The 14678-nt window shown below is 34.7% G+C and overlaps 1 protein-coding gene across 2 annotated transcripts in view; it reads right to left on the bottom strand.

Moving 5' to 3' along the window:
* Fam174a (family with sequence similarity 174 member A) overlaps positions 1-14397 on the bottom strand; it is a 47767-nt gene extending 33370 nt beyond the window's left edge. The window contains exon 1 of one of the 2 annotated variants that reach the window (XM_005326135.5): positions 13743-14397. In XM_005326135.5, the coding sequence (XP_005326192.2) occupies positions 13743-14176 (434 nt within the window). In that variant the 5' untranslated portion in view covers positions 14177-14397. The remainder of the gene's footprint in view (positions 1-13742) is intronic. The other variant, XM_005326134.5, reaches the window with a different exon arrangement.
* Between the last annotated feature and the right edge of the window lie 281 nt (positions 14398-14678).

Here is a 14678-nt window from a genome sequence, read left to right as displayed (position 1 = left end):
GTCCCAAGTCAGTCGGGATAGCTAGATTTTGCTGCACTTGGTTACTGGCTGAGCAGATACCTAGGAATTATGATCTTGGCATTGATGCCGCAATGGATTAAAGACTGCAACAGATGGAGGCTGTCAGTCAACCATGCTTCCTGCAGTAGGTTAGCCTAATATTAGGCAGGATTAATGTATTTCCATAGCTGCCACCAATTACAAGGCCCTATTGAGTGTACTTCCTGGGAATCACTGAAATTCTTTTATGTTGCTCCACCGTATCATTGTTATCATCTTTTCTCCTATCAAAACAGCATTCTAATTTACTACTTACACCAACTATGGCAACAAACTAAACTGCCCTTTATCCCCTCAAATCTTCAATGAGTTCCGTCAGCATTCAGTAATGAGTTTGTAATATGATCTTCAAAATATGAGCACAGCATGGCTCATATTAACAGCTCTTGCTCCACTTTGGTCTTCATTCCGCATTCCATTTCACTTTCTATAGCCCAGTTACAAAGCCTTCTCTCAATTCTTATGGGGGCCATACTTTTTCTGCCACTGTACTGACAGTTTTTACACTGACATTACTGCTGTATTAGTGCTTATTAATTTAGCTTTCAGATCAAGTATCATTAATTTAGGAAAGCCTTTTCTTATCTATCTAGCTAGATCAAAAATGCCTCCATAGTATGAAAGCACCTTACTGGCAAAGTACTCATCAAATGTGTACTTGTGCACTTATTTTTCTTCTCTACCAGATCATTAGTTTCATAGGAGTAGGAGCTCTACCTGTTTTGCTCACCCATAGTACACAGGTTCTTCCATAAATACCTAATAAATATCTGTTAAGTAAACTGACTGAAATATGTAGATTATATCTAGCATTTTCTCTCTATAACAAAGATATTTACAATTTTAGATGGAAATCATCTCCTCTGGGAACGGGAGCCAATAAGAATATTCTCTTATGAATATACCACAACAAAACCTAAGAATCTAGCCAATTTTCAAATTCTAATATGGATCTCAGGAGGTGAATAATTGCCTTCTGTCTCAAAACAAAACTGTATTACTAGAATATTTAAATAGGTACTCACTCTAGGACCTTTTTGATCTCATTTAGGTATATCTCAGGGGATTATCATACTCAAACTAGAATCACTAATATTTAGCTTATATCCTATGCTATGGAGCTTCATTTTTAGCTTTTGATATGCAAAATTTTCATATTCTAACACACAGTTAACCTATACTTTACATAATGGACATATATCCTTTCAAAAGCCAAACGGAATTTTTAATTCTTTTTAAAAATTTTCTGCATTCTACCTGGAATAATTTCCAACGCTAGAGATATTTTTGCCTACCTATATGAATGAGTGTTCTAATCTTTTTAATCTCAAGATCATGATGCTTGGTATACTCTGATATATAGCAATAATGTTTCCAGGAGAGATGGAGGTATATGTGACCCCATAACGAAGTTCTCAGACTACTATGCTTCTGAAAATTTTTTTTTTTGGCTCCTTTTGCAATTTTTATTGGGTCCTGGCTATTGGCCTGACAGCTGCCAAGTTTAATACTTATAACAATCTTGACAAAGTACATCATCAAAAAGACAATTGTCCCCAAAATGTATCTTATCACTGCTCATCTCCAGGAAACTGTTCAATGGTAATATCCAAAGTTTAACAAAGAAAATATCAAAAGAATGTTTATCTGTGTTTAGAACACTGCAATGTTGCTTTTCCTCAGAGATACCTTTTTCATCTAGTTTCTTGTAATTCAGTCCATATAATCAGTTCCTGAACTTAGATTTTTGTCTCTTGTTTGATGACAACCAGGTGAAGTAAGTCCTAAGTTAATGTCATATATGTTGGCTTTAAAGTGCCCCATATGAAAGTATACAACAAATGATTTCCTCATCATTTCTCCTCTTTATCTTTACAAGGATTTCTTTTTTTTTTCCTTTTTGACCCTAAAGTTTAGAATGTGTACCTTGATAATTCTTCTGACTTCCATTTCTAAAAGTTCAGCATAAATTTCTTTTCTAGTCAACTTTAAATTCCTATCTACTAAGAACTCCCTGGTCCCCCACCCTCCCGCCCCCTGCCTTGGCCTCTCACTGGCCCTATTAGTTTTCTTCTACAATCTACTCCCCAACTTTTTTACCCTACTGCAGTCTTCCCAGACCTACTTTCTTGTTGATTATAGTTTCAGAGGTCAGATATCACACAAATGTGTATATTTTAGGTGTTTGTGGATGTGTGTTTGTGTGTGTAGATATATATTTATTTGTTTATATTTATATTTTTGTTTGTATATATGTTGCATATTAATAAAAGTTTAAAATGTATACATGTATTCATACAATATAATTATATGTTTCAAATGGAATCTGTCTTATAAATGCCAAAAATTGTATAAAAAAGTAATAATGACAGCCATGTTTTAAAATATGTGAATGCATTAGAAAACATATGTAAGATATACATTTGTAATTCTAGACACAAATAATCTCCCTAAGAATAACTCATATCTATTGTACATTCACTTATGCCAGCCACTGAGCAAAGCAACTTATAATCATTATCTTTTTATAATCCTTGCAAAAAATTCTATTAGGAAAGTACCCTCATATTACATAGAAAAAGGCAGAGTTTAGAGAAAATTAAATATGGGACTATATATTGGAAAGCTGGGATTCATACACAACTACTTTTACTACCTGACTTGAGTTTTAAATCATTAAGCTAAAGTGATTTCATGATAAATTAAAGTAATACTAACCAAGGTCACAAAATTAATTGACAAATATTTTACGGGATCCTCAATACAATGATTTCACATTGTATCATACTGAATAATTTTTTAGTTGAAATATATTTTTTGTTCACCCTTCCATTGTAAAAGTAATGACTTGGCATCTACTTGCTTTAACATATACAATTATGTTGTTCCTATTAGTCCCTCTTTTAGTTTTGATCACTGAAATAGAATCTGCTTTTTGTTTTGAGACAACCTTCTTCTTACGGCTTACAGAACCATGATTTTGTTAGAAAGCAATAAAGTCTAGCCCTAAGGAGTATATAATGATTGTAATAATTGGTGTAAACCAATCATAACAATATTATTTTCCTTTTGCCAGTCATCATCTAAGAGAGAGGAAATGAAGCAGCTCTGACAAATTAGATAGAAGGAAATGTCTCTGGTTGATTCTCTAGGAAACACTTTTCTCACTGATTAAAAATAAAACAACAAAAACGAAAAAAAAAAAAACCACAACAAGAAGAGAAAGCTTCCTTTCAGGCCCCAGCCCCCTTCCCTCCATCCTGCATGAAACACTACTGTGTGGGAACATAATTTTTAGAGCTTATGTAGCCCTAGAATAGAGAGAAAAAGATGAAAAATTTCAGAATTCTTCATTATCTCATAAGGCTATGAACCAAACCATCAAACCATTCACATTCATGACAAGAAAACAACAACAAAATTTAATGTGTATTCTAGTTCTTAGAGTTAAAAACCTCCTGACCCAAACATTTAGCATATTAGCTTCTGAGTCACATTGCCAATTTATATTACCTAGATGTATATTCCTTATAACCCTATTCCTTCAATGAATCTTTCAAGTAGGATCTATTAGCATGCCCTTCTCTCTGAATAAACTGAACATGTTTTCTTAGCAGTTTCCAAACAGGCCACAGATTTCCAAAGCTTTATTCCACACTTGTTTTTTCTGCTGAGCACAGTGGTCCTACCAACATCTTGATCATCAAATCCCTTTTAAAAATACTTTGGTTGTAGAAGGACACATTTTTTTTTTAATTTTTATGTGGAGCTGAGGATCAAACCAGTGCCTTATATGTGCTAAGCAAACATGTAAGGTAGGTACCACTGAGCCACAACCACCACCAGCCCCATCAAATCTTCTTTGTTATATTCTCTCCTCAAAAATTTAATAGTCCACAGAAAGAACATAACTGTTTTCAAACTGTTCTCCTTAGATTCCTGAGTTTCAGTAGAGGTATAGCCAATCACTGCAGTACTATGTTCAACTAGTTTATAGAGAGACCCCACCTCTAAAAAAGGAATGTAAATATATAAAATATTAGAAAAATGTACACAAAATACTATTGTGGTATCTGTTAGATCCTCTGGTCCTACTTCTTCCAGAGAAAAATTGCTTTAACTATAAACTTTTCTGAATGAAACACATTGGTTAATTATGTTTTCTACCATATAAAATCCCCCAATCTCACCCCAAAATAATATGATATTAATATGAGCACCTTTTCTAGACCAGGATTGTCAATATCAAGGATGGATTGTGACCTATGTTAATGCCTGAAATACAAAGATAAGATAAACCAATCAGGATATGTGCTTTAAGAAGTCAGTATAGGAAAAAAAAAATGCACCCACATATATGAGGCATTTGACTGAGTCAATTCTTTTATGAAGATTAAAGGATTCATGAGGATACTCAAGTTATCATGAAAAGAATGATAGGTCATAGAAAACTTAAGCTAAAAGAAAGCAAAATATAGAGTCAGAAGCTTTTAAGTAGTAGAAATAAATATACATAGTGCATAATTTCATTGGCCAAAAGCAAGAAAAACAAAACTAAGCAATCAAAGAACAGATAAATTTTGTTGATTTTCCATGGAAGCATCACTTTTTTAGATTAATATACTTTTTCAATGGGAATCAATTCATATCTGTATATTCTATATAATTTTCAAGAAAACATGGGGAAGTGATGTCAATCAAAGTACCTGCAAAAGCATTATTTAATTGTGCATTATTTTTAGTTTAAATAAGAATTGGTTTTACTGTTCTATAAGATGCAAGATCATCTTAAAAAGTAAAAAAATGTAATCAATCAATTACTTTAAGAAATCTATGAGTAACACAGAAGGAATGTCCAGTTAGAATTCAAACTCTGGGTTCTACAGGGGTTGTGCATTTTTCCAGGTATTACAATCTTCTGGTATATGGATTCATATGGTAACATTATTAGTGCTTAGCATACATGGACCTTCCCTTACCAAACCCCAAATACACATACATACCTCCCAGCTTTCATACAGTTAGGCTCATATATACTTTTGGTAAATAAAACATAAATAGAAGTAACTGCCATTTCTTTGCTAAGGTAATCAAAAGCTCCTGTGCATTCACTTGTGTCTAACACCAAATCCTGACAACTCTGGAGGACTTATGTTGAAATGGCAATATCATAATATGAAGGGTAGCTAAACTGCTGAGTTATCATATGTAAGACAACTGTCCTGGATGATAGTGCAAACCTGCAGATGAAATTTCATAAACATGAACCTTATCCCATAAGATGCCATGGGACTTTGCTGCCCAAGAAAATGTTATAGAATGATAGAATTATTCTGCATCATTCTGTTCAATAATGTAGCTATTGGTGATGCAATAATTGAGCCTTGAAATGTGGCCAATGCATCTAATGGACTGGAATTTTAAATGTTTAATATAGTAGCTATTGCTACTATATTAAACAGTATGGTCATAAAAAAATTATAAGCAAAAACATATTGTGATCAAAAAAACATTGGAAGGAATATTATATATTCAGTATAAGATAGGTTCAAGGACAGACATATTTGCAATGGATAAAGAAGAACAGTATCTATTATAGTAACCTAGTGAGTTGAGCATAATGTAGGGACAGTGTCATTCAGAAAGAGGTAATATTTTAAAATAATATTTAGAAATTAAAACTAGATGATTGGATGTGAATAGTAAATAAAGAGACAAATTTGGGGTGGCACAGGTTTCTAATTTGAAAAACTGTAGATATGAAGTCATTCACCTAATAAAAGTAATGCAGCAAGAATTTGTTGAAGGATAAAAATGGTAGTTTCAAAGTTGAATTTTAGGAGACTGTATCCATATCTACTAATGAGTTAGCTGACTAAAGTCTATAACTCAGACAACAATTAAAAGGTTAGAGGTGGAAATAAAAGAAATGGATGGATGCATAGATCACCCAAAGAACACTGACCATCAAAGCATAAGGGTTTAAGAAAAAAGTCCAGACATCACTGAAAGGGTGAAAATCATTTTTTTCACACAAACATTCAGTGAATGCCTTTGTATTCCAGCAGCTGGTCAGGGCCTTGAAGGACCAAAGGTGGGTAAGATACAAGCCCTGCTCTCCAGGACATTAGATGTGTAGGAGAGTTATAAAAGTAGGAAAAATAGTTCATAGATGAGACAATTCATGGAGAGGCAAGAAACTAAATAAAAAGGTAAGAAGAAAATCAGAAGTCACAGAAACCAAAGAAAAACTAGTATATTGATATCTATAGAAAAGAAGGGAAATATCTGTAAAACCGAGACAATGTGCTTATTAATTATCCTCTTAAAGAGCAATTTTAGAGTGGTACAATTAAAAGCCAGACTGCAACAAGAAGAGAAAGGAAAGCAAGGTATAGAATGGGGACACTTCAATGGAGAATCTGTCTCCAGCCATGCCTATACTTTTACTTCCATAGGAGCTTTATTTAGATTCCCTTTCCATGGCTTCTTTGGTTTCTTATTTTCCTATAGTTTCAAATATCCTCCTCTACTGCCTCTGTCCCCACTATTGGCAATCATCCTTAAATAGGCAATTTTCTATATCTCTAATTCAAACTTCTCCCTGCTTACAGATTTAAGATTACTAAGAATGACCAAAATCCAAAGAGTATAGGTCAACAGAAAGTAGATTCAGTTACAGGGCCAGCTTTTAGATGACTGATATAAATTATAAAACCCTCAGTCTTCTAGACAAATATAATAGTTTTGTTACATTGTTTAATGGCTTTTCAAATAGGCTTATGGGAAGAAATGAGATTTCAGAGAAGCTACTTTCAACCACCTTAGTCTCTTGTTGCGGAATTCTGACAAACTGAATTTATAACCACAAAAGGCAACAATGCTCCTTTACTGGATAATGAGCACTTTGAGGTCAAACATGACTTGTATTGTCATTTAAGCCCCAATATCCAGGATAGTTTGGGAGGTATAACAGAAACTCCAAAGTACTATGAACTGATTTGCATAGGTTTAAAGGTGGTTCATATGATTACTTATCTGAGCACTTGTTTACATAATTCACAATCAGCATCATCCTTAAAAAAAAAAAATAAACCTCCCAACAAGCATGTTGTATGGTTACTGATGTATTGATACAAAGTTCCCCTCAGCTCTTGAGGTCAACTAGGCAGAGTCTAAGGGAACATTATCTCATATTTATTCTATAATGTCATTTTCTAAGTGTCATAATATGAAAACGGTTGGAAAGCACTCTTTTGGCTTAATATCCCAACAAATTAAAATGCATTTTACCTCTGAAAACTGTATCTATAACATATATTGCTTAAATATATAAAATCCTAGTATCGCATACATAAGAACAGAGAAAAAAGATTATTTTAGAAGTACTCCAAAAAGCTTTAGTTATGTCTACATCATAGAAAAAAAATGAAAAGATATGTAGTCAAAATAAAAAATGAGGAGAGAGGAACAATAATCATTACTACAAAAATGTCTTGAGGAGTTATTATATGCCAGAAACTATGCTTAGTACTTTAAATAGATCCTTGAAACAGTCCTTTCAAATAGATATTTTCTATTTCACAAAACATGGGCTGAACCTTACAGATGGCATGTAACTCGAGTGTAAAGCTTGGATTAGATCTCAAGGATGTTGACCCCCCATCTCCACACACACCTGTCAGGATACAATGAAATAGGATAAAGGAAGATAAGGTAACAGAAGTCAGCAGAAGAAAACAACTTAAGAATGGACTGGTGTTTTAAATTGCTGGGTTAAAAAGGAAAGATCTAGTAGCATGGAATATAAAATAATTCATACTCATTCCTAAAAGCCTAGAGCAATGCACACCCCTTGTTTTGGTGACTATATTTATTTTCTTGCAGTACACCTTACTCCTTTATTTGTATTATTTCTCCCACAATCACATTTGGTGAGACAACAACTAGAACTGTTACCATCCTTACTATAGGTGAGTAAAATTTATTTATCCTTCCCTGGAATTTGATTCCTGAACTGAGGGTCTAACAATCAATCAATTAAAAATACCTTACAACTGTCACATGCTCATGCCGTGGAGTGTTCCTGCAATGAGACCTCTGCATGAGTTGGCATCATGTCCCCCAAGCTTGCTTGATTCCCCAAACCTTAATCTTCAGATTTTCTTTGACTTTTTACAAATCTCAAAATTCTCCCAGTAAATTCCCTTAAGTTAGCCAGAATTTTATTTATTCATTTATTTATCCCAAAAACATTCATCAGTAATATATTCTTTCTTTCTTTAATATTAGAAGGAAGCACTAAAGTAAGTTCACAGAGGAGAAGCAGGAGGGAGGATATTTCTGTTGAAAAACCTAATAAAATTATCACTATATTCTCTACCTTAGCCTTTATTTCTTAAGTCTAACCATGCTTACTTCACTTATTAAATGTTTGGGTTAAGTACTATATTTTATCCTGTATACAAATGTAAAATAACCTCTACCCTCAAGCTTTCTTAGTATTTTCTAGTACTTTCATCTCACACTGATGATCCCTGACAAACCTGACTACCATATCACTTACATCATCAATCCTCATCTGCATGACATTTTGTCAGTTCACCACATAGTCAATTTAATATTTATTCTAAACACATGCATAAACATTTTTTTTGGGGAAGGTAACTTTTATCTCTGAAAAGAATATCAATCGTTGACAACTTGTTATTCTTAACTACATTTCTAAGGCCCTGAGTGTCTATACATAAAATGTTCAATATATATTGCCAAGCTGTATAAATGAAGGAGAAATAGGACAATGCTTGGTAGAAAATTTCCGCTTTTCATGGATACATAAACAACTAGAATAGAGATCCATAATTGCAAAGACTTTCCCATCTATGTGCAGCTAATCCTTGCCACAGGGCCTGGTACTGATACATATTAGGTGCCCAATAATATTTTCTACATCAATAGTAGTGACTAAATACACAAATGACTAAGTAGACAAAGTAGTCCATTTTTGCCCAGTTGAATAATTTCTATCAATATCATGATTTTATATGTTGAAATCACAATTCTGGAAGAAAATTAATTTCTTAACTCATACAATTAAGTAACTATATGGGAGAGAGGTGGTTACCAGTCCCATAGACATAATTTATTAGTGTCTGGTTTCAGAAAGAATTAAAGATATATGTATAATCAGATAACAGAGGTTGCTTTAAAATATCACCATTTCTGACTACATCTAGCAAATTAAGAAAATCTTAATGAATGAGGGGAGGAGATAGCAAAAGAAATCATTTTGCCTTGACACAGACATGATAATCGATAAATGTTCAAGTTGAATCATTTTTATAAAACAGTAAAATGTGGAGGTTTATTATTTGTCACTCAACAAAAACTCATTATTTTACACAGTTCATTTTTTTCATATATTAGACATTTTTACGTGTTATATGGCTTTAAATCAGTTATTTTCCTCATAAGAAGAAGCCCAGTATTTAAACTTGTTACGTAAGTTCAAGTAGATCTGGGTTTAGGCAAATCCTAGATGGGTATGCCTGGACAAACTATTTAAACTTGCTCAATCTCAAGAATATATTACCAATTTCAAAAGTTTTTGCAAGAATTAAATTGAAAAATGTACATAAAATATGTAGCATTATATCAGAGACAAATTAACATTTTATAACTATTTGCTATTAAGATGGCCAATAAAAACTCAAAAATAATGTTTTAGTTACAAAGAAAGTTTCTTTGAAAGAAACTTAATATTATGCTTTCATTTACCAGCTTGGATAATCAAATTAAACAGTTTGTTTCCTATAAGTATTAATAGGACCTGCATTTTTTTCTTTTGAAGTTTTTATAATTTAATTTTTACTTGGAACATAATAAATATACTCATATATGGGTACAGTGTCATGGTTTAATACAAGTATTCACTATGTAATAATGAAATCAAAACTAGTATTTGTCCTTATCATTTCTTCGTCTTTGGAGCTATCATACTTCTCTCTTCCAATATTCCATAAAACATATAATAAATTGTTGTAATCAACCCCTACTATGCAGTGAAACACTACAGCTTATGCCTTCTATCTGTATTTTGAAGAACATTATACTAAATGAACAAAAGACAAATAGGGCATATTCTCACATCTGTGGAAGTTAAAAATGTTGATCTCAAAACAAATAGAATCATAATCACTACAGGTTGGGAAGGAAACAGGGAGATAGAATGGAGAAAGATTATATAAGGAGGATCTGCGATTCTGCAATTTGATACTATTTCATTATATGTTTACTATCTGTATGATTGATGAATGACTCTCTGCTCCTCCAGTATACAAGTACCATGGAGACAGAAATGTTGAACCCTATCACCACAACTATATCTCTGGTGCACAGTATTAGGCAGCTGAATAAATACTGATTGCCAGAATAAAGGCTATGGATGCTAAATTTTACACACATCTATACCACATCAAATAGCCTTTATCCTCATTTCATAGAAGAAGGGTTCTGAAATTGAAAAGGTTAAGTGACTTTTGTCAAAGATTACAGAGGTAAAAGAATGGAAGAGTTGGAATCCCAGCATTGGTGTCTTTCCAATACACCATACTGAATTAAAAAAGAAAAAGCAGCAGTGACATGGTATGAAAAGAGAAATGATTCTCTGCTTTTAAAGTATGGACAATTTTCACATACTCATACCAGAAATTGCTTTTATATAATCAATGTGCATGCTCAAAAATAATAACAGCCCTCTAAAGTGATTGTTTTAGCTTTATATATTTTTATACATTTTATATATTTTTACTGTAAGAATCTTTCACAAAGAGGAATGAAATGTAAATATTAAGATCTTCATACTTATTTCTCCTATCACTAAGTAGCAATTATCTCTAAATTTCTAAACTTCATAATCTATGAAGAAAAATATGAAGAATTAACCAAGAATATTTATTCATTCAGCAACTACTTATTCAGTGCTCACTATTTTGTTCAGCATTGGGCATATAGTAAAGAATTAAACAAATAAGCTTCTTTCATAGACATTATGTTTATCTTGGAAAATTTACTCTGTCCCTTCAGTGTTCCTTGCATATATTTTTTAGTTACTCTGGAAAGCAATTGACTGTTCTTCCAAATACTTCTTCAGTTAAAAATATAACTGAATTACATTCCAAGACAATTTGGAAATCTCAGAGTTCAATATCATGAAATTTTACAAGTAAAATATTCTCAGTGTCATCTCATAATAGTAAAGGGAATGATAATTTTGGCATATTCTTCCCCCTTGGCACAGACAACTAATGCTGATTCGCTGTTGCACATATTTTGGAAACGGGGGCCAAAATGAGCATCCACCAAAATGAAAAGCATAATCTGGAAACAAAAATTGTGGGCTCTGAACATTGCCCAGACATCGTTAGCATCAATCAAGCTTTGGACCTGAGGTAGCCAACTAAATTTAGAACTTGGACTACATGAATGTGTTAAATACTGGGTGAAGAATGTAGTTTTTATTAGCCATGGTTCAGCATTTGGCAGTTCTCATACAATATGATGTTGCATTATCCAATAGAATCTGATTGAAATGGCTGTAATTTTCAAGTTTTACAGCAATGAAGACAGGAAAATCAATGGTGATAATCACTTGTATTTAAGATTACAAATAAACCAAAGTGGAAAAAAAATTAAGAGAACACCAAGAAAATTATCCTACTATCCATTGTGTGTGTGTAAATATGCACATATACATACATATGAAATAGCGATATGCCCTTAAAACTTGCTATAATAGGTAATTTAACAACTTTAATTCCTGTATAATAGTGTTGGCCTGAATTTGATGGTCTTTGTGAATGAACAGAATCTAGTTCAATAATTACTTATACCAGTAATTTTCAAATGGTTTGAATCCCTTTACATTCTCAAAAATTATTAATGGCCTTCAAAGGACTATTATTTATGTAGATTGAGTATATCATTATTTAATATACTGGGCTGGGGTTGTGGCTCAGTACTAGAGCGCTCAACTAGTATGTGTGAGGCACTGGGTTCGATGTTCAGCACGACATTAAAAGAAAAAAATAATAAGTGAAAGAAAGGTTTTGTGTCCATCTACAACTAAAAATATATATTTTTTAAATTTAATATATTAATTAAACCTTAGTAAACTTTTAAATAGTTATTGGTTTAAAATAATAAATTATAGGGGCTAGGGTTGTAGCTCAGTGGTAGAGTGCTCACCTTGGACATGCGGGACCCTGGGTTTGATCCTCAGTACCACATAAAAATAAATAAGCAAAATAAAGGTATTCTGTCCAACTACAACTAAAAACTAAATATTTGAAAAATATAATAAATTATAATTTACATATTTTTGTAAAAACTTCTCAGAAACAAAAATAAAAATAGTGAAAAGAATGGCACTGTTTTTTTTTTCCAAATTCTGTTAGTATCTGGTTTAAAATGAGAGTAGATAGAAAATAAGAATGGATATAAAATAGAAAGTGCTAGATTTTCTTATTCTGAATTCAATCGTGCAAAGTGATGTTTCGATGTAGGACATAGAGAAAGTCCAGTTATATAGAGATATGAACTTGTAAATGGAGGGGTGTTTTAAAAGCCTGTCAGATACTAATGGTTATTCTTTTTTATATATACATTATAGTAAAACTTGGCAAGAGATAGTTTCTTAATGTTAACTGAAATGTAGAATCTGAAATAATAGCAATGAATGGTTTGTCCTTTATAAACTTATAAGAAAATGCATTATTTAGAAAAGTGGAATACTGTAGATATCAAAAGAGGTCTCAAGGGAAACCAACAATTCCCCATGGTTCTTCGACCATAGAATGTTGGATCCATATTCAGCAACACTGGCTTCCACTGTACCTTCTTAAATCAGCTATTTGAGCTAAGTGATGTTCATTTTCTTCTATTCCTGAAGAAATATATATATAGGGGAAAATATGAAGTGGTTTGGAAAACAACCCTGGAAACCCATGCACTACTTCCATTTTATAGAGAATAAAACTGACTGATAGCTTTTTCTCAGCTCTTCTCTTGGCTGGCTCTTTCTGGTAAGATCTTGGCTTACGTTAACTCTTCAGAGAGGTGGTTTCCAACTAATTAGGTTTAATCCAATTATTTAGGTACAGATTAAGGATCTAAAAAACACTGATGGTAAAGAAGAACTTCCCTTCTAAATCATATAAAAATAAAATACCTACAATAAGGCCCTGTACACTATATTAATGCAGCCCTGAAGCACTGAATAAAGAACACAAAAACTTAAATGGGGATTCTGACCTAAAGGAGTTTGCATTCTGATAGGCAAATTTTTGATGGGTTAGTTACTTAAAATTGCATGAAGCAGAAAGAGAAAAGTGTTACAAGATAGTGTGATCACGGAAATTCAAGGGAATATGAGATCACTTCCACTTCAGGAAAAAGATGTCCTTTGAGGCTGAGTCAAGCCTCAGGCAAGATGAAGAGATTTGGAGGTAGAATGCTGATTTATAAATAAAAGACAGCACCTACTAGGAGGTTTAAATTCCCCCAAGGTAACACAGGCCTTCAGGACTCCAAGCTAAGCGCTCTTGATGCTGCCATAAAGGAAGGAGGTCACTGGTCTGCCCAGCTCTAGCTGCGGGGAATGCCCCATGGAGGCTTCGCCTCACCTGACTGTCCTGACCACGAAGTACACCAGCACCGCGCCGCTCACCACCATTAACACGGTCAGGGCCCGCTGGGTCATGGGCTTGTCTCCAGGGTTGGGGCTCACGGCAAGGCCGCCACCCACTGAGCCTTCCCCAGCCTTTCCTCCGTTTTCCTCTGCTGCAAGCCCCGCCCCGGGGCTGCTGCCATTGCCGCCTTCGGTGCCTCGAGGTCCTGAGGCTTCAGCCAGAGCATGGCCCAGTGGCTGGGCAGCTGTGGGGCCCCGGGACAGCGGTGGCAAGGTCCGCTGGCCAGGGTCTGGAGGCCCGGGGCCCTGTGCGGCCTCGGCCGCCTGCAACCACACCGCCAGCGGCCCGCTCAGCGCTGGCAGAAGCAGCAGGAGGAAGAAGGAGGCCAGGAGGCGGCGGAGACAGCAGCAGCAGTGCAGGGCCTTCATCGTCCCCAGACCTCACTCTCACCACGCTGGAGCCGCCGGGCCCGCCAATCTGGGTCCAGGAGGGACCATGGGCCCGCTGGGTAACGAAGAAATGGTGATTAAATCCTGGGCTGAGGGCCGGGGACAGCAGGTGGCAGAGACAGCAGCGGCTGCAGAGCCGGCAGCAGCTGCCGGGAGAACCGGAAGTTCGTACATCTCAGCAGCCACTGCTGCTACGGACGCTTCGGTTGCTAATATGTAGGGGCGGGACGCAGTCAGTGACGTCAGCCTCTCCGCAGATTGCGCACACGCCCTGACGGAAGGGGAAAGGAGAAGATGCTTGAGGGGTGTTTGGTGCTCTTTCTACTATAGAGAAAGAGGTGATTTAAGATGAGTAACAAAAAGTAAACAACAAGTGTAAGATGTACATCTACTCCATGCCAAAACCATGAGAGAAAGCGCATAATTTGAATTGCTTGGTGTAAAACTGCAAAAATACAGCAAATCATCCAGATCGTGAACT

Source organism: Ictidomys tridecemlineatus, chromosome 1 (assembly GCF_052094955.1).
Source record: "Ictidomys tridecemlineatus isolate mIctTri1 chromosome 1, mIctTri1.hap1, whole genome shotgun sequence".
Taxonomy (NCBI): Eukaryota; Metazoa; Chordata; class Mammalia; order Rodentia; family Sciuridae; genus Ictidomys; species Ictidomys tridecemlineatus.
Note: the sequence above shows the minus strand (reverse complement) of the source record. Positions and strands in the feature narration are given on the sequence as shown.